This window comes from Nomascus leucogenys, chromosome 14 (assembly GCF_006542625.1).
Source record: "Nomascus leucogenys isolate Asia chromosome 14, Asia_NLE_v1, whole genome shotgun sequence".
Lineage (NCBI taxonomy): Eukaryota > Metazoa > Chordata > Mammalia > Primates > Hylobatidae > Nomascus > Nomascus leucogenys.
This window is the reverse complement of record NC_044394.1, coordinates 68600025-68613943: the sequence shown is the minus strand read 5'-3', so window position 1 is coordinate 68613943 and position 13919 is coordinate 68600025. Positions and strand designations below refer to the sequence as shown.

The 13919-nt window shown below is 37.5% G+C and overlaps 1 protein-coding gene across 1 annotated transcript in view; it reads right to left on the bottom strand.

Annotated features, from left to right (window-relative positions):
* Positions 1 to 13919, bottom strand: part of DNAH6 (dynein axonemal heavy chain 6) — a 354720-nt gene that overhangs the window by 206860 nt on the left and 133941 nt on the right. The window contains exons 19-22 of the mRNA XM_030828117.1: positions 11584 to 11796; positions 10539 to 10631; positions 9039 to 9158; positions 4266 to 4446 (exon numbers count right to left, since the gene is read on the bottom strand). Of these exons, the coding sequence (XP_030683977.1) occupies positions 4266 to 4446; positions 9039 to 9158; positions 10539 to 10631; positions 11584 to 11796 (607 nt within the window). The remainder of the gene's footprint in view (positions 1 to 4265; positions 4447 to 9038; positions 9159 to 10538; positions 10632 to 11583; positions 11797 to 13919) is intronic.

Below are 13919 nucleotides of genomic sequence, written 5' to 3'. Positions count from 1 at the left end.
ATTCTATTCATCAGCACAGAATATTCTCCAAAATAGACCATATGATAAGACACAAAACAAGTCCTAATAAATTTAAGAAAATCAAAATTATATCAAGTACTCTCTCAGACCACAGTGGAATAAAATTGGAAATCAACTCCAAAAGGAATCCTCAAAACCATACAAATACATAGAAGTTAAATAAACCCAAAGACTTATCCAAAAAGCTCCTAGAGCTGATCAATGAATTCAGCAAAGTTTCAGGATACAAAGTTAATGTACACAAATCAGTAGCTCTGCTATACACTAACAGTGACCCTGCTGAAAATCAAATCAAGAACCCAACCCCTTTTACAATAGCTGCAAAAAAATAAAATAGCTGCAAAAAAATACTTAGAAATATACCTAACCAAGGAGGTGAAAGACCTCTACAAAGAAAACTACAAAACACTGCTGAAAGAAATCATACAACACAAACAAATGGAAACACATCCTATGTTCATGAATGGGTAGAATCAATATTGTGAAAATGACCATACTGCCATAAGCAATCTATAAACTCAAAGCAATTGTCATAAAAATAACACCATAATTCTTCACAGAGTTAGAAAAATATAATTCTAAATTTCATATGGAACCAAAAAAGAGCCCACATAGCCAAAGCATGACTAAGCAAAAAAAACAAATCTGGAGGCATCACATTACCTGACTTTAAACTATACTACAAGGCCATAGTCACCAAAACAGCATGGTACTGGTATAAAAATAGGCACATAGACCAATGGAACAGAATAGAGAACCTGGAAATAAAGCAAAATACTTATAGCCAACTGATCTTTGACAAAGCAAACAAAAACATAAAGTGGGGAAAGGATACCCTATTCAACAAATGGTGCTGGGATAACTGGCAAGCCACATGTAGAAGAATGAAACTCGATCCTCATCTCTCACCTAAAAATCAAATCAAGATAGATCAAAGACTTAAATCTAAGACCTGAAACCATAACAATTCTGGAAGATAATATTGGAAAAACCCCTCTTGACATTGGCTTAGGCAAAAACTTCATGACCAAAACCTAAAGGCAAATGCGACCAAAACTCAAAAGTAAATGCAACAAAAACAAAGATAAATAGATGGGACTTAAACTAAAAAGCTTCTGCATAGCAAAAGAAACAGTAAGCAGAGTAAACAGACAACTCACAGAGTGGGAGAAAATCTTCACAATCTGTACGTCTGGCAAAGGACTAATATCCAGAATCTGCAAGGAACTCAAATCAGCAATAAAAAAACAAACAATCCCTTCAAAAAGTGAGCTAAGGACATGAATAGACAATTCTCAAAAGAAGGTATACAAATGGCCTATGAACATGAAAAATGCTCAACATCACTAATGATCAGGGAAATGCAAATCAAAACCACAATGCAATACCACCCTAGTCCTGCAAGAATGGCTATAATAAAAAAATAATAGATGTTGGTGTGGATGTGGTGGAAAGGGAACACTTTTACACTGCTGGTGGGAATGTAAACTAAGACAACCACTATGGAAACAGTGTGGAGAATCCTTAAAGAACTAAAAAGTAGATTTACCATTTGATCCAGCAATCCCATTACTGTGTATCTACCCAGAAGAAAAGAAGTCATTATATTAAAAAGATTCTTGCACACCCATGTTTATAACAGCACAATTCGCAATTGCAAAAATATGGAACCAGCCCCAATGCACATCAATCAATGAGTGGATAAAGAAAACGTGTGTAGATATACCATGGCATACTACCTCAGCCATAAAAAGGAATGAAATAATGGCATTTGCAGCAACCTGAATTGATTTGGAGACCGTTATTCCAAGTGAAGTAACTCAGGAATGGAAAACCAAGCATCATATGTTCTCACTCATCAGTGGGAGCTAAGCTATGAGGACACAAAAGTGTAAGAATGATACAATAGACTTAGGCAAGTAGGGGAAAGGATGGGAGGGAGCTGAGGGATAAAAGGATAAAAGACTACGCATTGGGTACCGTGTACACTGCTCGGGTGGTGGGTGCACCAAAATCTCAGAAGTCACCACCAAAGAACGTATTCATAGAGCCATACACCACCTGCTTCCCCCAAACCTACTGAAATAAAAATAAATAAATAAATAAATAAATAAAATGCAATGGCAGTGGTATGGTCTTTTCAATAAAAGGTACTAAGTTAACTGAAAAATAAAGATAATTTTAAGTAAAAGTAAAATATACTGTTAAGATTTTAAAAGCTTTGGTATTATTTGATAAAGCAATGCTCTATTACATTAAAATGGGGGGAATTGACTAAGAATTTTAACTATTACTTTTAATAACAATATTAAGTATTTACCAAGTATGAACAAGTATGTTTAATATGAAACATACTTAGCTGGTGTATCCCACTTTTGGGGGGCTAGGAGTACAAAACCAAAGCCAAGCAGTTGCCTTCTCCTTGACTCTCCAAACCAAGCCAGTCTCTATACCTACTCATTGTCTGTCATTTTCTTACTGGTATCTTTTCTGTATCCTCTGCCATCTTTAAATGCCAAAATTGTGGTGATGGGATACTATTTCTTTATCACTAAACTACAGCTCCTTAAGGAATAGGATCCATGTCTTGTTTATCTTTGTAGTTTTGGTGCTTATCATAGTAGCTGGTGTCCCCACCTGCCCAAGAATCAAATCCACTGTCTTGCTCATGGTTTCCAAGGCTCTATGTAATCACTGACCCAGTCTGATGCCCAGTCCCCCACCTAAGCACTCTTGCCTCTCTTGCTTCACCTCCTAAGCCCTTCTTCTGCATTCCACTTCAGCTCGCATTGGCTTCCTTGCAAACAATTTGGCATGTGAAGCATGCACTCACCTTGGGAGCCTTGCCTTGGATCTTCCCTTCTCCTTTATAACAATGTTCCCTGTGATCACATACATGACTCACTCCCTCGTTCCTGCAGGTTTCTGCTCAAAAGCCACTTTATCAAAAAAGCCTTCTGTCACAGACACACACACACACACACACACACTCTCTCTCTCTCTCTCTCATCCATTTACCCTACTTTATTTTTCTTCATAGCTTTATCATCCCCTGAAATGATCTATATAAGTCTCTATTCTTATCTTACATCCTTAAGAGCAGATGTATTCTTGAATCAGATATTTTTTCATTTCAGAAGTTATATTTTACAACAAGTCTAGTAGAGACTGGGACAACACTCTGTAATCTAACATATTGTTTTCACAGCAAAATGTTTCAACATGACAAGTGAGTGCAGTAGACAGAATAATGGCCCCCTAGAGACGCTCATGTCCTAATCCCCCAAACCTGTGAATATGTTAGTATACATGGAAAAGAACTTTGCAGGTGTGATTAAGTTAAGGATCATGGATGGAGAGACTGTCCTGGATCGTCTGGTGGACTGATTGATCATACATGGGCCATTATAAGCAGGAGACAGGAAGGTCAGAGGCTGATAAGGAGATGATGACAGAAACAGAGGTCAGTGTCCTGAGATTACAGGCTGGAAGAAGGCCATGAGCCAAGGAATGTGGGCTGCCTCGAAAAGACCCAAAGAGTTTTCAATTCTATTATTCCATGTAACATTTCTTTTCCATTTCTGTCTTATGTCAGAGATTTTGGGCAAAGAGTATAGCCCAGCAAACTGCAGGGAAGCTGTCTGAGGATATTTACCAGGATGGGCCATGTGCTGCTATTTCCTGAACAGGCAAGCTTGCCAAGGCTTTTACTTTAAGCGTAAAGTTCAACAGCCACATATGTGCACCCTGAAAGACTTTGATTCCACATCCACAGAAATGGAACTTATTAAAACACATTTCAACCTTGAGACTAGAAATGTAGTAAGTGGTAATATTTTTAACTAGTTTTAATGAATTCATTAAAAATAAGGTGTGGACATTTTTGTGGCTATAAATCTGTGGAGGAGCTTTAACAGAATACACCGACTGAAGGCAAATATTTGTCTCATCGTCAAAATTCTGAGATGAAACATCGCTGATACACTGAAGCAACACCCCCAAATCATAAAAACAGCAAAAATAGGCAGATTCTCCTTTTCCAAAACTACAAACTAAGCTGAGAGATAATAAAAAAAAGTCCAGTGTTCTGTTGACATTGCTTAGCAAGTGTGTCAAATGCAAGGATTCCTAGTCATCCATGCTGACGAGAATCAAGGGTTGAATGGACCATATGTTATTAGATTCCCAGAGAAACATTTTAGATGATTGTAGTCTTTTTGCTTGTTTTGAATTTTGTTTCATACCTGGCTGAGTAGCGGCTCGAAGGGCATTAGGCAGCCGATTCACCTTTCTCATGATTTCTTTCCATGACTTATCCACCTGAAGGAACATCTTGGCCTCTGCAGGCAATTGCCTCTGAATGTCTGGAGCATTGAAAATACTTTCTAGGTAAAGCCAGTTTCTCTGGCAGGTCAGCCACTCTTCCTAGGAGAAAAATATGGGCACTGTCAAATTTTAATTCCCCAATTAAAAACATATGGTTACAGTAAAAATCATGACACAGGGAATCACTGTATCTTTTTCCTTGAGGGTGGTGTTATGACTCCTCACAGGTCCTTTGAAATTAAATTCCTTACAAGGTCCAAGATTCACCTTAGTCTGATTTCATCCCACTGTCTACTGAGTGGAGTTCTAATGGGTCTTCCATGTGGTTACCAGAATGGATCCAGAGAAACATGATTAAAATACCCACAGGAGAGATTCAGGGGCAGCATGATGCCTACACAAGGAAATTTGAAGGGAACAGGAAAGTTCAGTGACCATTTTCAAACATATACAAGATTTCCATGAAAAAAAAAAGTTTGTTTTTTTCTTTTATCTCAACCATGTGTTCATTCTTCCTTCACCTTTGTTTGAAAATGAAAATTTTTTTTAAAAACTCTGTTCATGACAGCATATGTAGTAAATATAGAAGACTGGAAGAAGAAAATCATGCATTCCCTCTGCTTTTAGACAATCACTGTTAATAAAATAAATCAGAAATACAGGGTCAGAAATTAAATGTCCGTAGACCTCACCTTTCCTCTGTGCCTCCTGCTATTACTGCATGTGTGTGCCCAAAATCCATGAAAGAGTCCCTCACTTCTCACTCTAGGTTTGGGAGTAAGCCCAAATGTCACAACCATTTCCTGGTTTGTCTCAGGTCTCACACTTTCCAAGCAATTCATTCTCTGGGGGGTCCTCACTAATCAGCTCAGGCTTCTTTCAGGGACCCTCTATGAAAACGTCCCCCTTGACTTTGATCTGTAGTCCTCCCTTCACAAGGCTCAATCATCAGTCTAGAAGACTGGACAGGACTCAGACAATGTGGTTTGTTGAAGAAGATGAATTTCTGAGAAAGTTCTCTTTGAAACAAAGTTGGCACAAGTTATCTTTTCCCTCTTACTGCCTTTATTATTTCATAGATAACTTATATTAGAATGTCTAGAAACCTAAACATAATTAAGTCAAGCTAAATATCTGAAGTCTAAGAAAGAGATTGGATGGAAACAAAGTGAGATTGGTGTAAGTGGGTTCTTTGTTTTGCTATGGGACAATCAAAGGTGGAATAAAATCAAAAGGACATGTGCACCACAAGGAAAGATTCCAAGGAGACGTCAAGCAACAATGAGCATTCTTCCAGTAAATATAAAGTCATTGTAGCAAGACTCATAAGGTGGCCCCCAAGATGTGGCATTCACATCCCTGTGTAATCCTCTCCCCTTGGGTGTGGGTGCCATCTGTGACTTGCTCCCAGGCACTATGGGATGTGGCAAAGGCAACAGAATGTACACAATTATGTTTATGTTATATAAGACTGTAATAGTCATCTTGCTAGGATCCTTTTTCTTCCTTGCTAGACTGATGCAGCCAATGGTCACGTTGGGGAACCCCACACATAAAGAAAAAACTGTGGGCAACATCTAGGAGCTGAGGATGGCCTCCAGCTGAGCGCCAGCAAGAGATTGAAGCCCTTAGCCCAAGAATTCCAAGAAAATAATTTCTGCCAACAACTGGAGTGAGCTTGGAAGTGGATCACTCCCCGGCTAAACTTCTGATGAGAACCCAGTCTGGCTGACATCCTGATTGCAACCTTGTGAGACCCTGAGCAAGAGGCCTCAGTTAAACCATGCCTGAACTCCTGAGCCACAGAAACTGTGAGATAATAAAGGTATATTGTTTAAGTTTGTAGTATTTGTTTCATAGCAAAATAATAATATGGGCATGCTTTGATTTATTGTGCTTCATTTATTGCATTTTGCAGATATTGCATTTTTCACAAATTGAAGTTTTGTGGCAACTCTGCATCAAGAAAGGTAATTCATGCCATTTTTCCAACAACATGTGCTCACTTTGTCTCTGGGTCAAAATTATTACAATTACCAATTGTCTTTGGTAATTCTTGCAATATTAAACATATTATTATTAAACATTATTATTATTATTATATCTGTTATGGTGATCTGTGATCAGTGATCTTTGATGTTACAATTATAATTATTTGGGGTACCATGAACCATGCTTATATAAGATGGCAAACTTAATTGATAAGTATTATGTCTGTTGTTTCTGCTCCACTGACTGGCTGTTCCCCATCTCATTTCTTCTCCTCAGTGCCCCCTGTTATTCCCTGAGATGTAACAATATTGAAATTAGGCCAATTAATAACACTACAATGGCCTTTAAGTGTTCAAATGAAAGGAAGAGTCACATGTCTCTCAGTTTAAATTAAAAGTTAGAAATGATTAAACTTAGTTAAGAAGGCATGTCAAAAGCCAATATAGGTCAAAAGCTTAGCCTCTTGGACCAAACAATTAAGACAGTTGTGAATGCAGAGGAAAAGTTCTTGATGGAAATTAAAAATGCAACTTCAGTGAAGACACAAATGATAAAAGCCAAAACCCTATTTCTGATTTGGAGAAAGTTTGAATGGTTTGAATAGAAGATCAAACCAACCATAACATTCCCTTAAGCCAAAGCCTAGTCTGAGGCAAGACCCTAACTCTTTTCAATTTTAAAAAGGCTAAGAGAGGTGAGGAAGCTGTGGAAGTAAAGTTTGAAGATAGCAGAGGTTGATTCATGAAGCTATCACTGTAACATAAAAGGGCAAGGTGAAGCAGCAAGTGCTGATGAAGCTGCAGCAAGTTATCCAGGTGATTTAGCTAAGATCATTGATGAAGGTGGCTACTCTCAACAACAGATTTTCAATGAAGACAAAATAGCCTTCTAGTAGAAGAAGATGCCATGTAGGACTTTTAGAGCTAATGAAGATTAGCCAATGCCTGGCTTCAAAGACTCAAAGGACAGGCTGACTCATGTTAGGGATAAATGCAGCTGGTGACTTTGAGTTAAAACCAATGCTCATTTACCATTCAAAAAATCTCAAGGCCCTTAAGAATTATGCCAAATCTACTCTGCCTGTGCTCTAAAAATGAAACAACAAAGCCTGTGTGACAGCACATCTGTTTACAGCATGATTTACTGAATATTTTAAGCCTACTGTTGAGACCTACTGCTTAGAAGAAAAGGCTTCTTTCAAAATATTACTGTTCATTGACAATGGACCTGGTAACCCAAGAGCTCTTATGGAGATGTACAAAGAGATTAATGTTGCTTTCATGCCTGCTAATACAACATCTGTTCTGCAGCCCATGGATTAAGGAGTACTTTCAACTTTCAAGTCTTATTATTTAAGAAATACATTTGGTAAGGCTATGTCTGCCATAGATAGTAATTCCTCTGATGGATCCGGGAAAAGTGAATTAAAAAGCCCTCTGGAAAGGACTCATCATTCTAGATGCCATTGAAAATATTTGTCATTCATGGGAGGAAGTCAAAATAGCAACACTAATAGGAGTTTGGAAGAAGTTGACTCCAACCCTCATAGATGACTTTGAGGGATTCAGGACTTCAGTGGAGGAAATAACTGCAGATATGGTGGAACTAGCAGGAGAACTAGAATTAGAAGTGGAGCCTGAAGATGTGACTGAATTGCTACAATCTCATGATAAAACTTGAACAGATGAGGACTTGCTTCTTATGGATGAGCAAAGAAAGTGGTTACTTGAGATGGAATCTATTCCTGGTGAAAATGCTATAAACATCATTGAAATGACAACAAAAGATTTAGGATATTACATAAACCTAGCTGATAAAGCAGAAGTAGGGCTTGAGAACATTGACTCTATTTTTGAAAGAAGTTCTGTCATGGGTAAAATGCTATAAAATATTGCATGCTACAAAGAATTTTTTTAATAAAAGGAAGAGTGGATGAATGTGGCAAACTTCATTGTTGTCTTAAATTAGGAAATTGCCACAGCACCCCCAACCTTCAGCAGCCACCCATCAACATTGAGGCAAGATCTTCCACTAGCCAAAAGAAAACGAGTCACGGAAGGCTCAGATAATCATTACCATTTTTTAGCAATATCGTATTGCACACTTAATGGACTACAGTACAGTACAAACGTAACTTTTAAAAAATAATTTCAACTTATATTTTAGATTCAGGGGTTACATGTGCAGGTTTGTTAAATGGCTATGCTGCGTAATGCTGAGGTTTGAGGTATGAATGATCTTGTCATTCAGAGAGTGAGCATAGTATCCAATAGTAGTTTCTCTACCCTTGTACCCTTCCTCTCTCCCCTCTTTAGTAGTCTCCAGTGTCTATTATTTCTATCTTTATGTCCATGTGTTCCCAATTCAGCATAACTTTTATATGTTCTTGGAAACCAAAAAATTCATGTGGCTTTCTTTATTGCAACATTTGTGTTATCATGGTGGTCTGGAACCAAATCTACAATATCATTGAAGTATACCTATGCAAGGGCGATGGTAATAGCATTAAGCTGCATAATTACATAAAGAAGAGCTCAATACCTGTGCATTTCCCTTACATTCTAAACACAATAACATGTCCACAATTAAAACTTACATTTTAAAACCATATAATATTTAAATAATGAAACAAATAATTTCTAAGGTCCTTGTGACTCTCCAATTCTCTGAGTGTATGAATCAAAATTATTCTTACTCACCAGTGTTTGATTAAATAAAGCAAGTTGTTTTTGCCATTCATCCACTCGAGTTTTCAGTGGACCAATGTAACGTGATGATGCAAGAGTTGCAACATTGATGGTGCTATCATCAAGAAGGACCTTTAAAGGAAGGGGAAGAAAATATATGCAGCACCAGGTATTTGTGCTTTCAGTAATATTTCAGATACATAATCCCAAGTGTCTACTTAAAGGCCAACTCTTTGAATTAATAGCTTAGCCCTCCTACTGTTTCCTACTCATCAACTTCCCCTCATTATTCACATCCTTGTGGCACCATGATGTTCTTTCAAAGGTCACCTAGGATTTCTGCTTACTGAATTTCTGCTGATCCTGTAATTAATAATGGCACAAGTTTTTGTTTGGTTTGACACTCTTCTCTCTCCCTTCACTATTAGGTAACTTTTACCTTCTTAACACAATTTGGTCACCCAGGCTTGCCTTTATTTCTCAAAATATCATATACTGGCAAAATTACCTGTCTTCTGTCCAATGAATTATCACTTTCTCTCAATTATCTCAAGGAAGAGAGAATTGAACTCATTCCTATCAAGCTCTGAATGGTTATACACAGTTTCTCCTCCACCTCCCTCCCCTACCACTCCCCTTTATACAACAGCATCTCTCACAGATCACGTGAATTTTTAAAAATGTGTCTGTTAATCTGAAAGATTTAATGGTCCATTTCAATAATAAGCTTTTTGAGAGTAGAACCCTCACCACATGACATCAATTGGCCTAAACTTACTGACCTCTTTGAGTCTGCTCTCCCATCCCCTGTGAAGAGTGATGTCTGGTCTTGCTCTTCCAATCTACACCTGGAAAAGCTATTTTATCTCTAATTCCGGCCTGGATACATCCTATTAGGCTAGGGCTTTGCCTTTTAAGTTGGGCTTTGTGACCCAGCTCCCTTTGCTAAACAAATGTGCCTTCAGATTTTAAATGATAAAGACTATTCCAAACACATGAGTTAGATTTATTTTCTTTTGTAGTTGACAGAGTATGGGCATTGTTTCCTAATTCCAACAAATTCAAGTGAATTTAGCCTTTTAGTGTGCTATATACATGAAATGCTCATTCAGGTTTCTTTGCCTTGTTTACAGGGTTTGATGTGCCCTTTTTTTTTTTTCTGTGTCTATCAAATGCCATCTAATATTTAAGATCCAGCTTGTTATGACTGGTCTAGGAAGAATGCTCTGATCATTTCAGCTGTAACTGATCTCTTTGTATTTCTAAATTCCACAATAGTTACCAACTACAAGTTGCAATTCTTACATACATATGCAATTTTTAATGCTTTGTTAAATATTTCATGTACAAGAATTCATGTCAATTATTTGCATTCATTTTGCTTTCCCAATTAGATTTTTCTTATTAAGTGACTCTCATATTTTATTCCCTCATAATAATCTCTCACAGAAGATTTAAGACTACGTGTGGCTGGGATCTTTACCATAAGTTTTCAATAACCCAGTTACCCACCTGTATGTCATCTGTGCCGCCCAGTATAAACACATCTTTGGAGTCACGGTGAGGCAGAATGACAAATTCAGTTGTTTTCCAAGAGTCCTCCACCTTAGAAATAATTCAAGTCTTAGGATATCTAAATTCAGTGTGTTTAGATACTCAGTAAATGCATGTGAAATGAAATAAGTAAAAACTCCATAATTATCCCATTTTCCTCCTTATTGCCCTTTAAAATTCTTTTTTTTTTTTTTTTTTTGAGACGGATCTCACTCTGTTGCCCAGGCTGGAGTGCAGTGGCACGATTTCGGCTCACTGCAAGCTCTGCCTCCTGGGTTCACGCCATTCTCCTCCCTCAGACTCCTGAGTAGCTGGGACTACAGGCACCCGCCACCACACCCAGCTAATTTTTTTTTTTTTTTTGGTATTTTTAGTAGAGATGGGGTTTCACTGTGTTAGCCAGGATGGTCTTGATCTCCTGACCTCGTGATCTGTCTGCCTTAGCCTCCCAAAGTACTGAGATTACAGGCGTGAGCCATCACGCCCAGCTTGCCCTTTAAAATTCTTAAAATCTTCTTCTTGGATAGATGACACTAATTTGCTTAATTTTATTTGATTGACATTAACACATCTATGTTGACAGAAAAAAATTCTTTTTATGCAGAGGGTTAGTAGGTGTGTATATATTTTTAGGGTAAGGAGATAGTATCATAACTAGGAAAGTCTTAATGTCTTTTGAAGCATTTAACAGATTTCTCTGGTAGCTTGGAAGATAACGTATTTGGGTTTAAAAGATTATTCTTGGTATATGATTTCTTATATAAGCATGCACATTTCAAACCTTGTGGCCATCAAGTTCCTATGTGCTATAGGATAAGCGGAAGGAGGAGATTTTTAGAGGTGATAACAATAATATCTGTTGTAAGGAAACAACAGAGGGATGACTGATAATGAGAGAGTGAAAGCTGCAACATTGAAAAATCCATCCAGATCACCAAATGGTGAATCTAAAAACTTTCACATTCCCTAATGGTATATAGAGAAATATATATTCCAGATTTACCTTTTTAAGAACTGCTTCTAAGGCAGCTTCTCCAGAAGCCTGTCCAGATATGTCCTGGATTTCTTGACCAAAGTCAAAAACATGCAACTCGGAGAGCCTCTCCAAGGTTAATGGAATTTCAGCATCCACTAGAGTGGCATCAACTGTTTGTTCAATAGCTGCCCAGTGTCTTGCCTTCAAAGTCGGGTTCCTCAAGTCAATGATAACTGGAAGCTGAAAAACAAACACTCTCAGAGACACAAAGGTTTTATCTTAAAAATATAACCCAAAGGTTCTGGTTTCAATTTATGCATGTAGAGAGCTGGAAAGAGCACCACTTACCCTCTTTCCACAAAGCAAAATCTGGACGACTACAAATTAATGACTCTAATTGAGCCTATTAGAAAACCAAGTTTGCGGGGCAGAACCAACTCCAAATTTGGAGAGAGATTGATACCGACAGGTTTCTCCACAAGGAGAAACAGCAACTGAAAATTTTCCTACCTGGGGCAGATTCCTTGGGATGACATACAAACTATTAAGAAGATTCAGTTAAATTTTAAAAACAGAGCGCTAAATATTAAGTGCAGGGTAGAATGAGAATGGAAAGTCTCTGAGCCTACAAATACAGTGGAGATTGACAGTAAAGACTGAAAGGACTCCTAAGAAAGCTTCCCTTATGATGCTGGCTTGCAGAGGGAAACAGTGGCCATTACAGTAGCTCCAACAAATTCATCTGCCTTAGCTCCCTTGTGGAACAAACCCCTTGATGTACAGGGAAAACAGCAACAAACTGTGCCATCTTAAGGCACTAGTGACAACTCACTGAAGATATCTTCCTATAACTGGAGAAACAGAACATGGAAAAAAAACAATTTACCCTTGGGGGGAGGGACAAAAATAAGTGCTAGGCTCAGCACTACAGCTGGAAAAGGGGGAGGAGCACCTGCAATAGGAATTCTGAGAACAAGAGCTACAGTGCCTCGTAAGATAAAGGTTTAATGAGAACATGAGGGAATGTTCCTTCTCACCTCTCCCACCAGGTTAACAAATATTGAGTAAAAATAGCAGTGGGATACAGAATGGAAAGCTGCAAGTGACAGATTCTCAGTGAGTACAACACAAAGGGAAGACCCAAGGCCAGAGGAAAATAGAAATTGAGAAAATAACCTTTGGTAAACCAGCCCAACCCTAAATTCGAGGTATCACTAGAAAAATCTGAAGCCTGTGGTGCACTGAGGGTAACCATAGCAACATCAACCCTTAAACTTAGCCCAATTCCTAATTAGATTTAATGCAACATGTTACACAAAAATCCAAGCAGAAGAAGAGGCATGCTCATTTCCAAGCATAAATATTATTTGCTTTGGTATTTACTGTACTATATAAGATACCTGGCTTTCAACAAAAAATTAAGATGCATGTGAAAAGGCAAGAAAAACCACACATCTAAGAGGCAAAACAATAATCAGACCCAGAATGACACACATGTTGGAAGTAGATAATTTAAAATAACTATGATTAATATGTTAAAGGTTCTAATGGAAAAGATAGATAACAAGCAAAATCAGTTGGGAAATGTCAACAGAGAGATGGAAAGTACAATTACAAATCGAACAAAAATGCTAGAGATAAAAAAAAGTATAAGAGATAAAGAATGCCTTTAAAGGGTTTAACACAGTCAAGGAATGAACGAACTTGAAGATAAGTGAGTATAAATTCCTGAAACTGACACACAGAGAAAAAAGAGGGAAAAGAAAAAATAAAAACAAAACAGAGCATCCAAGACCTGTGGGACAATGTCAAACAGCCTAAAGTATATATCATAGCAATCATAGAAGGAGAAGAGAGAGAGAAAACAGAGCAGAAGAAATGCTTGAAAATACCAGCTGCAAAAATTTTCAAAATTAAAAACAAATACCAAATCACAGATCCAAGAAACTTAGAGAACATCAAGCAAAATAAATTTGAACAGTAACAATAGCACATGCACACCTAGGCATACTCTATTCCTAACTGATGAGAATCAAGATGAAGAGAAAATCTTGAAGGTAGCCAGACAAAAAAAAAAAAAAAAAAAAAGGGGGCACATCATCTATAGAACAACAAGAATTTAAAACTACAGCAGACTGCTTGTCCAAAATCATGCAAACAAGAAAAGAATACCTCCAAATTACTGACGGAAAAACAGAAACAAAAACTGTTGTCTCAGAATTATATACCCAGTGAAAATATCATTCAAAACTAAAGGATAAAGACTTCCACAAAATAAAAACTGAGGAAATTAATTGTTAGCATACATACTCTATAAGAAATATTAAAGGATATTCTTTAGGCTGAATGAACATGTTATGAGT